The sequence below is a fragment of the Engystomops pustulosus genome, chromosome 1 (assembly GCF_040894005.1).
Source record: "Engystomops pustulosus chromosome 1, aEngPut4.maternal, whole genome shotgun sequence".
Classification (NCBI taxonomy): Eukaryota; Metazoa; Chordata; class Amphibia; order Anura; family Leptodactylidae; genus Engystomops; species Engystomops pustulosus.
The window spans coordinates 9,836,251-9,856,793 of record NC_092411.1 but is presented as its reverse complement, the minus strand read 5'-3'; the positions used below and the strand labels follow the sequence as shown (position 1 = coordinate 9,856,793).

At 43.5% G+C, this 20,543-nt stretch overlaps 1 protein-coding gene across 2 annotated transcripts in view; it reads left to right on the top strand.

The window, feature by feature from the left end:
- Window positions 1-20,543, top strand: part of LOXHD1 (lipoxygenase homology PLAT domains 1) — a 176,822-nt gene that overhangs the window by 71,052 nt on the left and 85,227 nt on the right. For both annotated transcript variants that reach the window (XM_072132870.1, XM_072132875.1), the window contains 4 exons: window positions 14,928-15,008; window positions 16,749-16,933; window positions 18,964-19,062; window positions 19,642-19,790. In XM_072132870.1, the coding sequence (XP_071988971.1) occupies window positions 14,928-15,008; window positions 16,749-16,933; window positions 18,964-19,062; window positions 19,642-19,790 (514 nt within the window). The remainder of the gene's footprint in view (window positions 1-14,927; window positions 15,009-16,748; window positions 16,934-18,963; window positions 19,063-19,641; window positions 19,791-20,543) is intronic.

The following is a 20,543-nucleotide window of genomic DNA, read 5'->3' as shown; positions in this document are numbered from 1 at the left end:
TATATCCCTGGTCATGTGATGTCACACAGGTGCACGGCTCGTTATATCCCTGGTCATGTGATGTCACACAGGTGCACTGCTCGTTATATCCCTGGTCATGTGATGTCACACAGGTGCACGGCTCGTTACATCCCTGGTCATGTGATGTCACACAGGTGCACGGCTCGTTATATCCCTGGTCATGTGATGTCACACAGGTGCATTGCTCCTTATATCCCTGGTCATGTGATGTCACACAGGTGCACGGCTCGTTATATCTCTGCTTATGTGATGTCACACAGGTGAGCGGCTCGTTATATCTCTGCTCATGTGATGTCACACAGGTGCTCATCTCGTTATATCCCTTGTCATGTGAGAGTAAACAGAGCTCTGTGATATATCAAGCCATGCACCTGTGTGACATCACATGACCAGGGATATAAGGAGCCATGCACCTGTGTGACATCACATGACCAGGGATATAAGGAGCCGTGCATCTGTGTGACATCACATGACCAGGGATATAAGGAGCCGTGCACCTGTGTGACATCACATGACCAGGGATATAAGGAGCCATGCACCTGTGTGACATCACATGACCAGGGATATAAGGAGCCGTGCACATGACCAGGGAACAGTATTTATCCACAGGAAGTAAACATATCAGCTTCCTATATAAGGACAGCAAGCAGAGATCTAGAAAACCGTGAGGAATTGATAAACAAAATATATTGGGATATTGTATAACTTTCCTTACACAAACCATAAATTTGATGGAAGTGGACAACCCCTTGAATGTACTTACAATTCGATCTCTATAGCGCCCTCTGGTGGCAGAGATGTTTGCTGCAGCTGTAGATGTTCTCGCTTTGTCCTTGTGATTTATTGTGATGTCATTTCCAAAATTTTCCTTGTTAAAGTTTGTATATTGTGTTTTATCCTCATTACAGCACTGACAAGAGGTAACCGCCCTGTCCGGAGTGTTAGGAGCCGCGACCCTTGCACTCTGTACAGAAACTGAAGTGGGACTGGTAAAGAAAATACATGGGATTTCTTGAGCCGTTTCCTTTTTTTTGCCATATACTTAGTTGTGTGTAATCTCCATGTGCAGGAGGCGCAGGCACAATAAGAGGCTCATTGTCTGGCGTCAGGATAGCGCAGCGATCAGTCATGCGGAGGATTGGACCCGCGCTGGGACTGATAACGCCATTTTCTCATTAAAATCCTTTAAATTGTAGGGTTATAATAAGTTTTCAGTCTAATTCATCCTACGGTAAAGGGCCACTCTGCAGCAGATTAATCTGTAAGAGGCTAAGAAATTCCCCCTTAAATGCCTCGAAGGAGCAGTAAATGGAAGTGAGAATATTTCGAGAGTCTCTTTCCTTAAAGGGAACCTCATAGGATGTGGCCCCGAGTCTTCACATACATATAAAATCCTCGAAGGGAAATGTTTATCTCTTGGCTCCCCACAATTGAACTTCGAAAATCTACAAGTATTCCAAAAATGTGATTTTCCCCCTATACTTTGTCACCTCTAGGTGGCGCTGTTGCTACTGATCACATCTATATGTGCATTGACGTTAGAGTTCTCCTTACAGAGACTGCCAATTAAGGCCGCCATGTAGGCGTATGGAGTCCTATAGCCATGGATGCTCCTCTAGGGGATTCTGGGAAAATATGCATTTTCTAAATCTTGAGGAGACAAGGTCCAAAAGGAAATCTACCATCAATATACATCATGGTAAACCAGGGACATTACTCATAGATCCAGACACCGGGACTGTGGTATCTCCTTATATTTGTTATCCATGGCCTCCTTCCTTCTAAAATCAGCTTTTACAATTATGCTAATCAACCCGAGAGTTACCATTGCCCCTCCGTGCTCTGGCTTCACAAGCTGTTACACTGTCTCCTCTTTCCCCTTACCTCCTCAGCACTTTCCCTCTCCCTCTGACTCATGGAACCTTACACAGTGGGAAGAGGAAATACTCTTGCACAGTGTAACAGCCTGTGAAGCAACATCATTAGCATAATTCTGAAAGGTAGATTTTAGAAGGCAGGAGGCCATGGATAAGAAATATAAGTAGATACCACAGTCCCGGTGCCTGGATCTATGAGTAATGTCCCTGGTTTATCAGGATGGATTGTGATTTCCTTTAAAAAGTTGTAGTCCTATAAGGTTTATCTAAGTTTCAAATACACCCCAACATTGGCCATGTAGTCTATACGTTGCGATGTAATTTTAGTAGGCAGCACAGTGAGATATCATGCTAATTATACCCTAGGTGGCGCTATTGATATCTGTTAAAGAATTTGTTGTGTTTATGGTCTACATGGCAGCATAGTTTTTTTATATTTTCGCTTTTAGGGTCTCTGTCTTCTCCTCTTCTGTGTCTTTATGATCGGAAATGGGAAATTATGCATTAAAACTTTAAGTTCAGAAGAAGAACTCAATCACTTTTTCACTCTTTTTGGGCAAAAAAAAGGGAAATAAAAGAGAAAATCCATGTATTTTCAGCGTACACATAACGTTATATGAGCATGCTGCTAATATTGTTTTCTTTTGTACAGGAAGATCCTCAGACTACCATGTACAGTGCATCCAGAGGCCTGGATCTGCAGCAGTGTACTAGTGCTTAAAGGGATTCTCCATCTACATTCAATTTGAAAAAATCTGAATAATATCTTTTGTGGCTCAGCGTATAACTCTGACTTTCATTTACACATCTGATCCAGACTGATTGTTAGGGATACTTGTCAGACCGCATGTTCCCAGCAACCAGCCTGTACCTCCCAGCAATCATACAGGAAAATGGGGCCAGTAGTATATACTGCGGTGTGCATGCTGGACAACAGTTAGAATACACTAATAATAGTGACATACTGGGGCAGATTTACTTATCCGGTCCATTCGCGATCCAGCGGCGCGTTCTCTGTGGAGGATTCGGGTCTCCGGCGATTCACAAAGGCAGTTCCTCCGACCTCCACCAGGTGTCGCTGCTGCGCTGAATGCACTGGAGTTCACCAAGCCGGGCTGAGAGAAGGTAAACGTGTGTCCCGCGACACTTTTTTTTTTAAATGCGGCGTTTTTTCCGAATCCGTCGGGTTTTAGTTCGGCCATGCCCGATAGCGGGTGCCAAAATCCTGGGGCAATTCAGGAAAAATCGGCGCAAATCGGAAATATTCGGGTAACACGTCAGGAAAACGCGAATCGGGCCCTTAGTAAATGACCCCCACTGTATTCTACAAAGTCCCTTGTGCAGGTAAGTGCCCCATAATAGAGCAAGTTATAGGGGCACATTTACTTACCCGGTCCTGTCGCAATCTCCAAGGTGCGTTGTCCGACAAGGATGAAGTCCGGCGCGATTCACTCAGCTCGTGCAATCGATACCCTGCATGTGTCGCTTCCCCGCTCAGGTCCCTGGAGTTCACCTTCTTCTTTCTGGTGCATGTAAGTGCTTGGCTTGCGTCACAATTTTAAATGTTAAATCCAGAATCTGTCACATCTTGCGATGGCCATGCCCCCCGATTTGTGTCGTCTGAAAGTCGTCTGCCAAACATTGCAGATTTAGGTCCCTGACTGCACTGACAGCGTTTAAAAAGTAAAACCCTCAATCACTGCGGGCACTACTCAAGGGTGTTACCAATAGGGGTTATCATTTGGGTGTGCTACCAGAACCCAAACAGGTTTAAACCCACATCTGAACGGGTCCAGAAGGTCTCTATAATATTATAGGTTCTTTATAGTGTAAATCAGTGACTATTTTGTATCATATTGCAATGTCCCTATAATAGTGATAAGGTCAGTGAGTAAGAGTTCTCCTTACAGAGACTTTGCCAATGAAGGCCGCCTTGCAGACCTGTGGAGACTTATAGCCATTGATGCTCCACTAGGGGATTCTGGGAAAATATGCAAATAGTTTTTCTAGGATTTGATAAGGAAATAGTTCTTGTCACAGTGCCCCCATCGTAGAGTACATGACAGGGCTCCCACAATAGGGCTGGACATCACTTCTATGATACCGTCAGTCTGACCCTATAATAGTGTATTGCACAACAGTCCATTGCACGTCGCCCGTATAATAGTGACTGTCACCCGGCTCTTATTAGTACAGGATGAGTGAAAATGACATAACCAATCCCCCAGCAGGCAATGTGTGAGGGGTCCTATATTTCAGGCTATGTCCAGAACATGGCCGCCATCTTGAAAGCCGCCATATTGGATAAAGAGCAACTTTTTCCCACAACAAGGTGGTCATGTAACAGCAAAGATTGTCTCAGGAATCGATTGCCGCAATCAGATCTGTCATATCTCTTGTGATTTAGAAATTATCAGCACAGACATTCTCCAAAGATTCTCATGCGGGTTCATAAGGATTGGATCCAGCGCTTTCAGTTCTGTGTTTAGCACCGGGGACAACACGTCACATAGCTGTGCGTCACAGGCAACGCTCCCGGTTGTTGTGAATCACAAAAGATATGACAGATCTGATTGCTGCAATCGATTGTCTTTGTTATGTCAATTTCCCATTGGAAAAACTTGTCCCTGATCTAATATGGCGGTTTTTCAAGATGGAGAATAGGCCCCAAATATGCTGGGGGATCAGATAGCTAATTTTTGGGGGTTTCTGAAATAAAAGGATGTCCTGGGACTATAATAGCATTAAACCCATTCTGTATTGGAATATTAATCAGATTTTTCTAGTAATAATTGGATGTAGTTGGAGAAGCTCTTTACCCAAAGAACCGGCTCGCTCCACAGCGCCCCCGGCTGGCAGGAGCAGTTTGTTCTCTTCCTTGGTAGTCAAATACATGACAATTTACCTCATGGTGTCAGGGGAGGGGGCCATGCATCCCCCCACCTCACTCAAGCCACAAAGCAAATGTCTACGCTTTAATGAAAAATAAATTATAGAGAATTATCATGTATTTTAAAAAAACATTGTACCGTATAATTTTGCCATAACACTGAGGCCTGAGGCACCCGAAACCTCACTAATAACCCAAATTCCACCTCATTGCTGTAGCAGCCAATCACAGAACAGCTTTCTTTTTGACCCAGAGCAGTTTTTATAAAATGGCTGCTGTGCTGAGACTGGTTGCTATGGGTAACGAGGCCTGCACTGCCGGATGGTCATGGTATTTGGAGCCCATTAGGAGGATTGAGGGAACAGGCTACAAGACAAAACTCAGAGGAACCAATAACAGCACAGGTTTTATTTTTTAAGAGAAGAATGTAAAACATAAGCTGTGCTGTTATTGGTTGGCAGAGGCTTGACAGTTTTAAAATATGAAGCCCAATACAAGGATTTTAAGGGTCACAACTAAAACATTTTTGTTTCAGCAGTCTTAAATAATGCACACAGTGATGTCACAGAACAGGGATAATACACACAGTGATGTCACAGTACAGAGATAATACACACAGTGATGTCACAGTACAGAGATAATACACAGTGATGTCACAGTACAGGGATAATACACAGTGATGTCACAGTACAGAGATAATACACACAGTGATGTCACAGTACAGAGATAATACACACAGCGATGTCACAGTACAGGGATAATATACACAGTGATGTCACAGTACAGGGATGATACACACAGTGATGTCACAGTACAGGGATAATACACACAGTGATGTCACAGTACAGGGATAATACACACACTGATGTCACAGTACAGGGATAACACACACAGTGATGTCACAGTACAGGGATAATACACACACTGATGTCACAGTACAGGGATAACACACACAGTGATGTCACAGTACAGAGATAATACACACAGTGATGTCACAGTACAGGCATAATACACACAGTGATGTCACAGTACAGGGATAGTACACACAGCGATGTCACAGTACAGGGATAATACACACAGTGATGTCACAGTACAGGGATAATACACACAGTGATGTCACAGTACAGGGATAATACACACAGTGATGTCACAGTACAGAGATAATACACACAGTGATGTCACAGTACAGGGATAATACACACAGTGATGTCACAGTACAGGGATAATACACACAGTGATGTCACAGTACAGGGATAATACACACAGCGATGTCACAGTACAGGGATAATACACAGTGATGTCGCAGTACAGGAATAATACACACAGTGATGTCACAGTACAGGGATAATACACACAGCGATGTCATAGTACAGGGATAATACACAGTGATGTCGCAGTACAGGAATAATACACACAGTGATGTCACAGTACAGGGATAATACACACAGTGATGTCACAGTACAGGGATAATACACAGCGATGTCATAGTACAGGGATAATACACAGTGATGTCGCAGTACAGGAATAATACACACAGTGATGTCACAGTACAGGGATAATACACAGTGATGTCACAGTACAGGGATAATACACAGTGATATCACAGTACAGGGATTATACACACAGTGATGTCACAGTACAGGGATAATACACACAGTGATGTCACAGTACAGAGATAATACACACAGTGATGTCACAATACAGGGATAATACGCACAGTGATGTCACAGTGCAGGGATTATACACACAGTGATGTCACAGTACAGGGATAATACACACAGTGATGTCATAGTACAGGGATAATACACAGTGATGTCACAGTACAGGGATAATACACAGTGATATCACAGTACAGGGATTATACACACAGTGATGTCACAGTACAGGGATAATACACACAGTGATGTCACAGTACAGAGATAATACACACAGTGATGTCACTGTACAGGGATAATACACACAATGATGTCACAGTACAGGGATAATACACACAGTGATGTCACAGTACAGAGATAATACACACAGTGATGTCACAGTACAGATATAATACACACAGTGATGTCACAGTACAGGGATAATACGCACAGTGATGTCACAGTACAGGGGTAATACGCACAGTGATGTCACAGTACAGGGGTAATACGCACAGTGATGTCACAGTACAGGGATAATACACACAGTGATGTCACAGTACAGAGATAATACACACAGTGATGTCACAGTACATGGATAATACACACAGTGATGTCACCTTACAGGGATAATACACACACTGATGTCACAGTACAGGGATAATACACACAGTGATGTCACAGTACAGGGATAATACACACACTGATGTCACAGTACAGAGATAATACACACAGTGATGTCACAGTACAGGCATAATACACACAGTGATGTCACAGTACAGGGATAGTACACACAGCGATGTCACAGTACAGGGATAATACACACAGTGATGTCACAGTACAGGGATAATACACACACTGATGTCACAGTACAGGGATAATACACACAGTGATGTCACAGTACAGAGATAATACACACAGTGATGTCACAGTACAGGGATAATACACACAGTGATGTCACAGTACAGGGATAATACACACAGTGATGTCACAGTACAGGGATAATACACACAGCGATGTCACAGTACAGGGATAATACACAGTGGTGTCACAGTACAGGGGTAATACGCACAGTGATGTCACAGTACAGGGGTAATACGCACAGTGATGTCACAGTACAGGGATAATACACACAGTGATGTCACAGTACAGAGATAATACACACAGTGATGTCACAGTACAGGGATAATACACACAGTGATGTCACAGTACAGGGATAATACACACAGTGATGTCACAGTACAGGGATAATACACACAGTGATGTCACAGTACAGAGATAATACACACAGTGATGTCACAGTACAGAGATAATACACACAGTGATGTCACAATACAGGGATTATACACACAGTGATGTCACAGTACAGGGATAATACACACAGTGATGTCACAGTACAGGGATAATACACAGTGGTGTCACAGTACAGGGGTAATACGCACAGTGATGTCACAGTACAGGGGTAATACGCACAGTGATGTCACAGTACAGGGATAATACACACAGTGATGTCACAGTACAGAGATAATACACACAGTGATGTCACAGTACAGGGATAATACACACAGTGATGTCACAGTACAGGGATAATACACACAGTGATGTCACAGTACAGGGATAATACACACAGTGATGTCACAGTACAGAGATAATACACACAGTGATGTCACAGTACAGAGATAATACACACAGTGATATCAAAGTACAGAGATAATACACACAGTGATGTCACAGTACAGGGATAATACACACAGTGATGTCACAGTACAGGGATAATACACAGAGATGTCACAGTACAGGGATAATACACACAGTGATGTCACAGTACAGGGATAATACACACAGTGATGTCACAGTACAGGGATACTACACACAGTGATGTCCAAGTACAGGGATAATGCACACAGTGATGTCACAGTACAGGGATAATACGCACAGTGATGTCACAGTACACGGATAATACGCACAGTGATGTCACAGTACAGGGATACTACACACAGTGATGTCACAGTACAGGGGATAATACACACAGTGATGTCACAGTACAGTGATAATACACACAGTGATGTCACAGTACAGGGATAATACACACAGTGATGTCACAGTACGGAGATAATACACACAGTGATGTCACAGTACAGGGATAATACACACAGCGATGTCACAGTACAGAGATAATACACACAGCGATGTCACAGTACAGGGATAATACACACAGTGATGTCACAGTACAGGGATAATACACACAGTGATGTCACAGTACAGGGGATAATACACACAGTGATGTCACAGTACAGGGATAATACACACAGCGATGTCACAGTACAGGGATAATACACACAGTGATGTCACAGTACAGGGATAATACACATAGTGATGTCACAGTACAGGGATAATGCACGCAGTGATGTCACAGTACAGGGATAATACACACAGCGATGTCACAGCACAGGGATAATACACACAGTGATGTCACAGTACAGGGATACTACACACAGTGATGTCACAGTAAAGAGAAAATGCACACAGTGATGTCACAGTACAGGGATAATACACACAGTGATGTCACAGTACAGAGATAATACACACAGCGATGTCACAGTACAGAGATAATACACACAGCGATGTCACAGTACAGGGATAATACACACAGTGATGTCACAGTACAGGGATACTACACACAGTGATGTCACAGTACAGGGATAATGCACACAGTGATGTCACAGTACAGGGATAATACGCACCGTGATGTCACAGTACACGGATAATACGCACAGTGATGTCACAGTACAGGGATACTACACACAGTGATGTCACAGTACAGGGGATAATACACACAGTGATGTCACAGTACAGTGATAATACACACAGTGATGTCACAGTACAGGGATAATACACACAGTGATGTCACAGTACGGAGATAATACACACAGTGATGTCACAGTACAGGGATAATACACACAGCGATGTCACAGTACAGAGATAATACACACAGCGATGTCATAGTACAGGGATAATACACAGTGATGTCGCAGTACAGGAATAATACACACAGTGATGTCACAGTACAGGGATAATACACACAGTGATGTCACAGTACAGGGATAATACACAGCGATGTCATAGTACAGGGATAATACACAGTGATGTCGCAGTACAGGAATAATACACACAGTGATGTCACAGTACAGGGATAATACACAGTGATGTCACAGTACAGGGATTATACACACAGTGATGTCACAGTACAGGGATAATACACACAGTGATGTCACAGTACAGAGATAATACACACAGTGATGTCACAATACAGGGATAATACGCACAGTGATGTCACAGTGCAGGGATTATACACACAGTGATGTCACAGTACAGGGATAATACACACAGTGATGTCACAGTACAGGGATAATACACAGTGGTGTCACAGTACAGGGGTAATACGCACAGTGATGTCACAGTACAGGGGTAATACGCACAGTGATGTCACAGTACAGGGATAATACGCACAGTGATGTCACAGTACACGGATAATACGCACAGTGATGTCACAGTACAGGGATACTACACACAGTGATGTCACAGTACAGGGGATAATACACACAGTGATGTCACAGTACAGTGATAATACACACAGTGATGTCACAGTACAGGGATAATACACACAGTGATGTCACAGTACGGAGATAATACACACAGTGATGTCACAGTACAGGGATAATACACACAGCGATGTCACAGTACAGAGATAATACACACAGCGATGTCATAGTACAGGGATAATACACAGTGATGTCGCAGTACAGGAATAATACACACAGTGATGTCACAGTACAGGGATAATACACACAGTGATGTCACAGTACAGGGATAATACACAGCGATGTCATAGTACAGGGATAATACACAGTGATGTCGCAGTACAGGAATAATACACACAGTGATGTCACAGTACAGGGATAATACACAGTGATGTCACAGTACAGGGATTATACACACAGTGATGTCACAGTACAGGGATAATACGCACAGTGATGTCACAGTACAGAGATAATACACACAGTGATGTCACAATACAGGGATAATACGCACAGTGATGTCACAGTGCAGGGATTATACACACAGTGATGTCACAGTACAGGGATAATACACACAGTGATGTCACAGTACAGGGATAATACACAGTGGTGTCACAGTACAGGGGTAATACGCACAGTGATGTCACAGTACAGGGGTAATACGCACAGTGATGTCACAGTACAGGGATAATACACACAGTGATGTCACAGTACAGAGATAATACACACAGTGATGTCACAGTACAGGGATAATACACACAGTGATGTCACAGTACAGGGATAATACACACAGTGATGTCACAGTACAGAGATAATACACACAGTGATGTCACAGTACAGAGATAATACACACAGTGATATCAAAGTACAGAGATAATACACACAGTGATGTCACAGTACAGGGATAATACACACAGTGATGTCACAGTACAGGGATAATACACAGAGATGTCACAGTACAGGGATAATACACACAGTGATGTCACAGTACAGGGATAATACACACAGTGATGTCACAGTACAGGTATAATACACACAGCGATGTCACAGTACAGAGATAATACACACAGTGATGTCACAGTACAGGGATAATACACACAGTGATGTCACAGTACAGGGATAATACACAGAGATGTCACAGTACAGGGATAATACACACAGTGATGTCACAGTACAGGGATAATACACACAGTGATGTCACAGTACAGGTATAATACACACAGCGATGTCACAGTACAGAGATAATACACACAGCGATGTCACAGTACAGGGATAATACACACAGTGATGTCACAGTACAGGGATACTACACACAGTGATGTCACAGTACAGGGATAATGCACACAGTGATGTCACAGTACAGGGATAATACGCACAGTGATGTCACAGTACACGGATAATACGCACAGTGATGTCACAGTACAGGGATACTACACACAGTGATGTCACAGTACAGGGGATAATACACACAGTGATGTCACAGTACAGTGATAATACACACAGTGATGTCACAGTACAGGGATAATACACACAGTGATGTCACAGTACGGAGATAATACACACAGTGATGTCACAGTACAGGGATAATACACACAGCGATGTCACAGTACAGAGATAATACACACAGCGATGTCACAGTACAGGGATAATACACACAGTGATGTCACAGTACAGGGATAATACACACAGTGATGTCACAGTACAGGGGATAATACACACAGTGATGTCACAGTACAGGGATAATACACACAGCGATGTCACAGTACAGGGATAATACACACAGTGATGTCACAGTACAGGGATAATACACATAGTGATGTCACAGTACAGGGATAATGCACACAGCGATGTCACAGTACAGGGATAATACACACAGTGATGTCACAGTACAGGGATAATACACACAGTGATGTCACAGTACAGGGGATAATACACACAGTGATGTCACAGTACAGGGATAATACACACAGCGATGTCACAGTACAGGGATAATACACACAGTGATGTCACAGTACAGGGATAATACACATAGTGATGTCACAGTACAGGGATAATGCACACAGCGATGTCACAGTACAGGGATAATACACACAGTGATGTCACAGTACAGAGATAATACACACAGCGATGTCACAGTACAGGGATAATACACACAGCGATGTCACAGCACAGGGATAATACACACAGTGATGTCACAGTACAGGGATACTACACACAGTGATGTCACAGTAAAGAGAAAATGCACACAGTGATGTCACAGTACAGGGATAATACACACAGTGATGTCACAGTATAGAGATAATGCACACAGTGATGTCACAGTACAGGGATAATACACACAAGCTTCTCTCCCGCATTTTGGTTCTTATGGCAAAATTATAAAGGCAAATGTTTTTTTTTATTGTGTTGTATAAAATTATGTCCAATGTATTTGCTGTTGACAGGTTGGAGGTATTGGGTACTGCAGGATGTTTTTTCTACTAGTATTATTCACTCTTCTCCATAATAAAAAAAAAATTAATTACCAACAAAATTAGAAAAGTTTAAGCCCTCCTCCAAAACTTCACTTTGGACTGCCCCCGAACAAACAGCACTGCCCACATCAGGTGGAGTTTCGTTAGGCCACACCCATTCTTGAAATTAGGCATGCTGAAATATAATTTGGGACTGTTTCTGTAATTTTCATACCATCCCAGCAAATGAATTCACAAAAGCCAACAGTAAAGCAGAGAAGAGAGGTAAGTAGGTAAGTTTAAGATTCTTTCTTATTTTAAAACAATAAATATTTGGACCCCAAATGAGTTTCTTCTGTATAACCCCTTTAAAACCAGTACCAAGATAAGACAAGAGTATCTGCTTTCTCCCAGAAACAGCGCCACACTTATGTGCAGGTTGTGAATGGTATTGCAGTCTAACTACCTCTATCACTGAATCTGAGGTGAAATACCATTAACAATCTGTGGACAAGTGTGGCGCTGTTTCTGGAAGAGAGGATGGTTCTGGCCACAGTCCAGCAGCAACATCACCAGCGCCACCACATGGAGAGAAGTGGTAGTGAGTCCTAAAGAAAAAACAGTCCTGCGGTACCCATATACAAATCCATGGGGGAAAGCTGTGACATCTGGGTGCAGGACGCAGGGTGCAGGGTGCAGGGTGCTGTGGTCAGTCCTGCCATGTTGTAGCACATATCAGAGAATTGGCTAGTCACACCTATACTGTACATACCCTTCACAACCAATGACCTACAGACTATATACAGTAGCTCCCTGCACTTATACAAAGCACCAAACCCCCTGCAAAGTTATAGCACCTCTCCCAAATTACTTGTTTCCCCTTCAAAAAAACTTCTCAGAAATCTATAGTTATCTGTCCCTCTGTAATTCCTCCTAGAAATGGAAGAATAAACTGTCATCTAGGAGTTACCATTCACCTTGATTGTATAGACTGGGTGTGTGATCAGGGGTGTGTCTCCACCTGGTACCACCCAGTTGCCAATTTATCTCTACTTTTACATTTCCCTGGAATAATTGAAGAGGAACAACACAATCCAGTTCTAAGAAAACTGTTATTCTATAGGAAATAGAAATATTTCCTAATAAAGATGGAAAACGGGTCATCAATACTAATCCCTGGCTGACCCCTTTAATGATAGATTCATGATACCCGCCTTCACCTCTAGAGGGAGCTATATTTATGCATAATGGCGGAAATAATTCCATGCATGGAGTTCTGTATCGTGCGGTCCAGGCTGTTATGTTACATATTACATTCACTTCCCCTTCAGCACAACATTACATGACAACCAGAGTGGACAATCCCTTTAAACCACTGTTTATGGGATAAAGGGAACTTGTCAGCACATTTTCACAAATGCAGCTAGTGAACAGGTTCCCATAGAGCCCTATTAACCTACTGACACCCTTTTTTTTAGCTAATTTTGTTTCCCTTTCATCCCCATAAATTAACTGGATCTTATATTATCCGGCATCAGAGGGGGTGTGTCCTTCTCAGCCAGCCCCTCCCATATACATCTCCCCATGTCCCATGCCTCTTCTCAGCATGTGGTGTGACAATGGTGATGTCATCCAAGGTCCTTTTACCCGGTTATGTTTGCAACGTCTACCCCATGTATGTATCTGATCACATGAAAGCACAGCAGCCTTCATGGACTTCTACTCCTTCCCATCCTCCATGGAGGCTGCTGTGCTTTTTTGTGATTAGATACATGATCAGGGTACACGTTGCAAATGTAACAGGACCTTAGATGACATCACCCTAAAGTGCCCAATGATGTAACAGAGCTCTTTCTCAATGTGCCATACAGCAGCATGTCCTAGCAGTGAGACCTGTCAATCAGAGAACAGAGAGGCGGGGCAATGCAAGTAAAATTTACAATGCAGGACTCACTTAGTATAATTGGACTTACATCAGGTTTACAAACTGATTTTTTTTTAACATTGCACCCATGGAGAGGAACCATTCCGGGATAAGGGCGATGCTTAGTTAATGAAGTAATTATTTTGGGTGGGCTAATTTGCATGGCAGGTTCTCTTTACAGCACAACTTCAGCCTATGTTTCTCTGCACCAGATTTGATCCACATCCCCCATGTATGTAAGGTAACAAACCTCTTCTGCTCTAACAGAGAGGATTCTGGGGCTTCATCCGTCCCGGAATCCTCATGGACTTTTTACAGGTGTTTCGTGCACAAGAAACACATTTGGAAGCAATGTATAACCTGCGCTCAGCCCGGCCTCCATGACAGTAATGACATTTCTTCCAATGATCACCCTCTCGGGTTTCCCTCCTCTGTGGTGGCATGTACCTGACTAAGCGGACTCAGCGCCAGACACGTGTTATCTTGTTTGCTCGCTGAATTTAGTGTCTGGTTCTTTGATGTATCTCTGATTGGTGTCTCTATGTCTGTATAGGAGCAGAACAGCGTTTGAGAGGACAAAAACCGACGTGTTCCGGGTCAAAACCAATAATGTCGGGCCAATTAAAAAAATCCGGTAAGGGTTCTGACGGTTCTGTATTTTATGTGTAGTACTCTATAGCCACCTGTAGATGGGGACATACACCCTGTAACTGACCAAGAATATTACATTCTTGTACAGTAGAGGTAATAACACACAATCTAATACATTTATTACACTGTATGTAATGCAAAAAAGATGGAAAGAATGAAAAAATATGGAAAAACCAAGAAGAGAAGTGGAATAAGAATAATGAAAGAAAAATACAGGGGGGAATGATAAGGCTATAGTTTTGGGGTACAGCTAGCAGACATCAGTTGTATGAATAACATATGTTAGATAGGGCCCTGGTATAGATTTTTAGAAGCTTTAATTTAGTCTTCTGTGTCAGGTTATCACAGAAAGCTTGGTCAAGGAGAACAGGACTCGTCCAGGCCCATCAGGGCCAATGAGGAGATGCTGGTTAAGATGGGGAGGCTGGTATATAGATAAGGGATCCTTCTGGGGCAGTCCCAATCTGTGTGTGGTAAGGATCCCTGTGTAGAAGGGGAGACCCATGGTGTTAGCGGCAGGCCAGGGGTCTCCAGGAATCCTTGCTAAAACTTAGCAGGTAACAGGCTGTAAACTAAAAGTCCTGTTGTCGGAGGTCTGTCTAGATGGAGCCAGATTGGCTCTGCTGCTTGGGCAACAGGATGGTAGTCTCTATGGATTCAGCACACAGAGACGCCCACTAAGGAAGCATTAACCTAGAAGACTGAACTCCTATATTCCGAATACTCCATTCTGGCAGTAGATCGCAGCAAAGGTTATCTAAATGATCAATGTAATATCAGGTGAGTTCCAGTCTTCTAGGCGAAGGAAGCTTAAAGGTGGCATGGGAGAGCTGGCCAGGCCCTCTCCAGCTGACTACCAAACTAACTGGAGCTGAATTTCGTGATGACCGGTCCAGTGGGATATTACACATTCATCAGGGTGGTGGCATAATCTAGAGTTGTAATGGGCCAAAATATCATTTTAGAATTCAATTAGAAATTATGTTTGTATAAAAATAATAATTTGTTTATGATGTAACTGATACAGAATTCATAATCCTCGGCTTCCCATTGAAATAGATGAAATACTGTTAGTCTGCCGCCACCACTAGAGGGAGTTTATTGTCTTCAGATTCATAGTCTCTACCTAAAGGGTTATTTCGGGATTTTGACATTAATGATCTATCAGATATAAAATTAGTAGGGTTTCAACTTGAATCTGGTGACCTTAGAATAGGCGGTGACCCCTTTCATTGTACACGCCATAGTAAGTCTTTCTATATAAATGTATATATAAGGAGTTCCCCGTAGTGGTGGTCACAGGCAGAAATAGTCTGACACCATTTTTGACCTCTGTAGTCCTCTGTAGTCCTCTCTGAGGATTGTAGCATTTCACTACAGAATGATTGAACAATATAGAGACTGGACTGTCCCCTGCACAGCCTTGTAGATCTATGCCCCACCCCTGAGGGACAGGGATAAGTCGTCACGTAATTTAAAGGGCAATTTTTAGCCTTCATTAAAGTACAAATAAAAAATTTAATTTTGTATTACATTTAGCTCATTTTTATCCATGATTTAGGTTCTGGTCCACTGTTTTAGTTCCATTGTGGGTTTTGCATCAGATTAGATGGAGCTTGACCAGTTAAAAAGTATATTTTAATGCTGTAAAGTTCATAGAACCCGCAAAAAATAGGTGACCCCATACATATCCACAATTGAGACATTCCATTGTGTTTTATAGAATTGAGCACGATAACACAGGGATGAATGCCGGCTGGTACCTCGATCGTGTCATCATCACTGACATGAATCGGCCTCATCTGCGCTTCTACTTCCCATGTAACAACTGGTTGAGCAAAGAAGACGGTGATGGCCTCTATGTCAGAGATCTGCTGGGAAGCCTCAACCCCATGGACGTCCCCAAAAGTAAGTGTCTTCATCATCTACATTTGTTAAAGGAAAACTCCCATCAAGATCCACCAGGATATACCAGGGACATTACTCATAGATCCCGGCACCGGGACTGTGGTATCTTCTTATATTTGTTATCAATGGCCTCCTTCCTTCTAAAATAAACTTCCAAACTTCCAATGTTACCAAATTCAAGCACTTACATTACCCCAGCCCCTGATGCGTGAGAGGCGGGGACTCACATTACACCAGCCCCCGATGTGTGAGAGGCGGGGACTCACATTACACCAGCCCCCGATGTGTGAGAGGCGGGGACTCACATTACCCCAACCCCCGATGTGTGAGAGGCGGGGACTCACATTACCCCAACCCCCGATGTGTGAGAGGCGGGGACTCACATTACCCCAGCCCCTGATGCGTGAGAGGCGGGGACTCACATTACACCAGCCCCCGATGTGTGAGAGGCGGGGACTCACATTACCCCAACCCCCGATGTGTGAGAGGCGGGGACTCACATTACACCAGCCCCCGATGTGTGAGAGGCGGGGACTCACATTACACCAGCCCCCGATGTGTGAGAGGCGGGGACTCACATTACACCAGCCCCCGATGTGTGAGAGGCGGGGACTCACATTACCCCAGCCCCCGATGTGTGAGAGGTGGGGACTCACATTACACCAGCCCCCGATGTGTGAGAGACGGGGACTCACATTACACCAGCCCCCGATGTGTGAGAGGCGGGGACTCACATTACACCAGCCCCCGATGTGTGAGAGGCGGGGACTCAGATTACACCAGCCCCCTATGTGTGAGAGGCAGGGACTCAGATTACACCAGCCCCCGATGTGTGAGAGGCGGGGACTCAGATTACACCAGCCCCCGATGTGTGAGAGGAGGGGACTCACATTACACCAGCCCCCGATGTGTGAGAGGCGGGGACACACATTACACCAGCCCCCGATGTGTGAGAGGAGGGGACTCACATTACACCAGCCCCCGATGTGTGAGAGGTGGGGACTCACATTACACCAGCCCCCGATGTGTGAGAGGCGGGGACTCACATTACACCAGCCCCCGATGTGTGAGAGGCGGGGACTCACATTACACCAGCCCCCGATGTGTGAGAGGCGGGGACTCATATTACACCAGCCCCCGATGTGTGAGAGGCGGGGACTCACATTACATCAGCCCCCGATGTGTGAGAGGCGGGGACTCACATTACACCAGCCCCTGATGTGTGAGAGACGGGGACTCACATTACACCAGCCCCAGATGTGTGAGAGGCAGGGACTCACATTACACCAGCCCCCTATGTGTGAGAGGCAGGGACTCACATTACACCAGCCCCCGATGTGAGAAAGGCGGGGACTCACATTACACCAGCCCCCGATGTGTGAGAGGCGGGGACTCACATTACACCAGCCCCTGATGTGTGAGAGGCAGGGACTCACATTACACCAGCCCCTGATGTGTGAGAGGCGGGGACTCACATTACACCAGCCCCCGATGTGTGAGAGGCGGGGACTCACATTACACCAGCCCCTGATGTGTGAGAGGTGGGGACTCACATTACACCAGTCCCCGATGTGTGAGAGGCGGGGACTCACATTACACCAGCCCCCGATTTGTGAGTTTTTGGTTTTTCAATCCGATGTGTATTCCCAGTTTTGAACAATTCTTTTACCCTTTTTGATTTTCAGAAATAACAGCGCCATCTGTCAGTGCAAATAATTTTAATTATAGATTGAATCATGTAATTTTTACTGGAAATCAAAATCTGCAATAAAAAATGGGTGTTCCCATTTTATATTTTAGAGTTGCCCTCTGCCAAGTTTGGTATCATTGGATAGATTTTTTTTTTTTGGATAGATTTTTCAAATAAATATTTGACATGTATATTTTTTCGATCCGATGTTTATTTTGTGAGACATTCCACCAACCAATAGGGAAAAGATAAACAATTAGAGAAATAATATATAGTAACTGTATATAGGTATAATTGTGTTTATTCATGTACTTATCTCTATGTTCTGTTTATCTTGCAGTGAACAAATACATTGCCCGCGTGTTTACCGGCTCGGCCAACGGCAGCGGCACCGATGCCGATGTGTTCCTGAATATTTTCGGTGAAAACGGAGACACAGGTAGAAAAAATGATCATTTTATACTCAAAAGTACAAACCTCCTATCTGCTCCCGGCCTTTGGGACCAACTCGGGAGCCCCAGTACAATTACATATATATATATATCTTGTGCATATATATATCAGGGCAGCACGGTGGCTCAGTGGTTAGCACTACAGCCTTGCAGCACTGTGGCTCAGTGTCAGTGCTTATTATTACAGCCTTGCAGCGCTGGGGACCTGGGTTCAAGACCCAGGGTCAACATCTGCAAAGAGTTTGTATGTTCTCCCCATGTTTGCGTGGGTTTCCCCTGGGTCCTCCTGTTTCCTCCCACACTCCAAAACATACTGGTAGGTTGATTAGATTGTGAGCCCCATTGGGGACAGGGACTGATGTGACAAGTTCTGTGCAGCGCTGCGTAATCTGTGTGCACTATATTAATAAAGGAATTATTATATTTATATTGTTAATATCTTATAATACTGTAATGGACATGAGAATAAAGTCAACAGAGAGGAAAGGCTCAGGGTGAGGATCCCCATGGCTACCCATATCATACAATTCCTCTGCTCTTGTCTGTATTTCTCATCTTCTTTCCAGGTGAGAGGAAACTGGACAATGACAAGGACAACTTTGAAAAGGGAGCGGAGGACAAATTCACCATCGATGCACCAAATTTAGGAAAAATTAGGAAAATCACAATAGGTCACAACAACAAAGGAGGGTCAGCTGGATGGTTCCTAGAAAAGGTCGGTACGTGGGAAAAAACTCCTGCCTTCTAAAATCAACTTTAAAAATGTTGACAAATCTTTTGTAACTCTAATTTAAAGGAACAATTTTAAGACTAATATATAAATCAATTTCTTTTGTGGAAAAAAAGAGAGAGTCAACATCTGACACTTTAACCCTTTCAGGACCTGGCCCTTTTTTGTTTTTTAAATTTCATTTTTCACTCCCCATGATCAAAAATCCATAACTTTTTTTATTTTTCCATGTCCAGAACTGTGTGACAACTTGTTTTCTGCGTAACAAATTACACTTCATAGAGATGGTAAAAAAACGCATTTGTGCCGTTTTCTTGTCGGCTTGGATCTTACAGCTTTCACTCTGCACCCCAAATGACATGTCTACTTTATTCTTTGGGTCGGTACGATTACGGGGATAACAAACTTATATAGGTTTTATAATGTTATCATACATTTAAAAAAATTAAAACCTCCTGTACTAAATTTTTTGGGGGGATTTTGCCATCTTGTCAGAGTGTCTGACATTTTATCCCCATGCCTCCTCACCATTCAGCACTTCATGTCATGTGACCAGGGTGAAGGTCCTTTACCCTCTACCATTTGCTAAATCTACCCCTTGTATGCATCTGATCACATGAAATCCCAGCAACCTCCGTGGACTCCTACTTCTCCCCATCCTTCATGGAATAATTTTGTGATTTCATGTGATCAGATACATACATGGGGTAGACATTGCAAATGTTACAGGACAAAGTA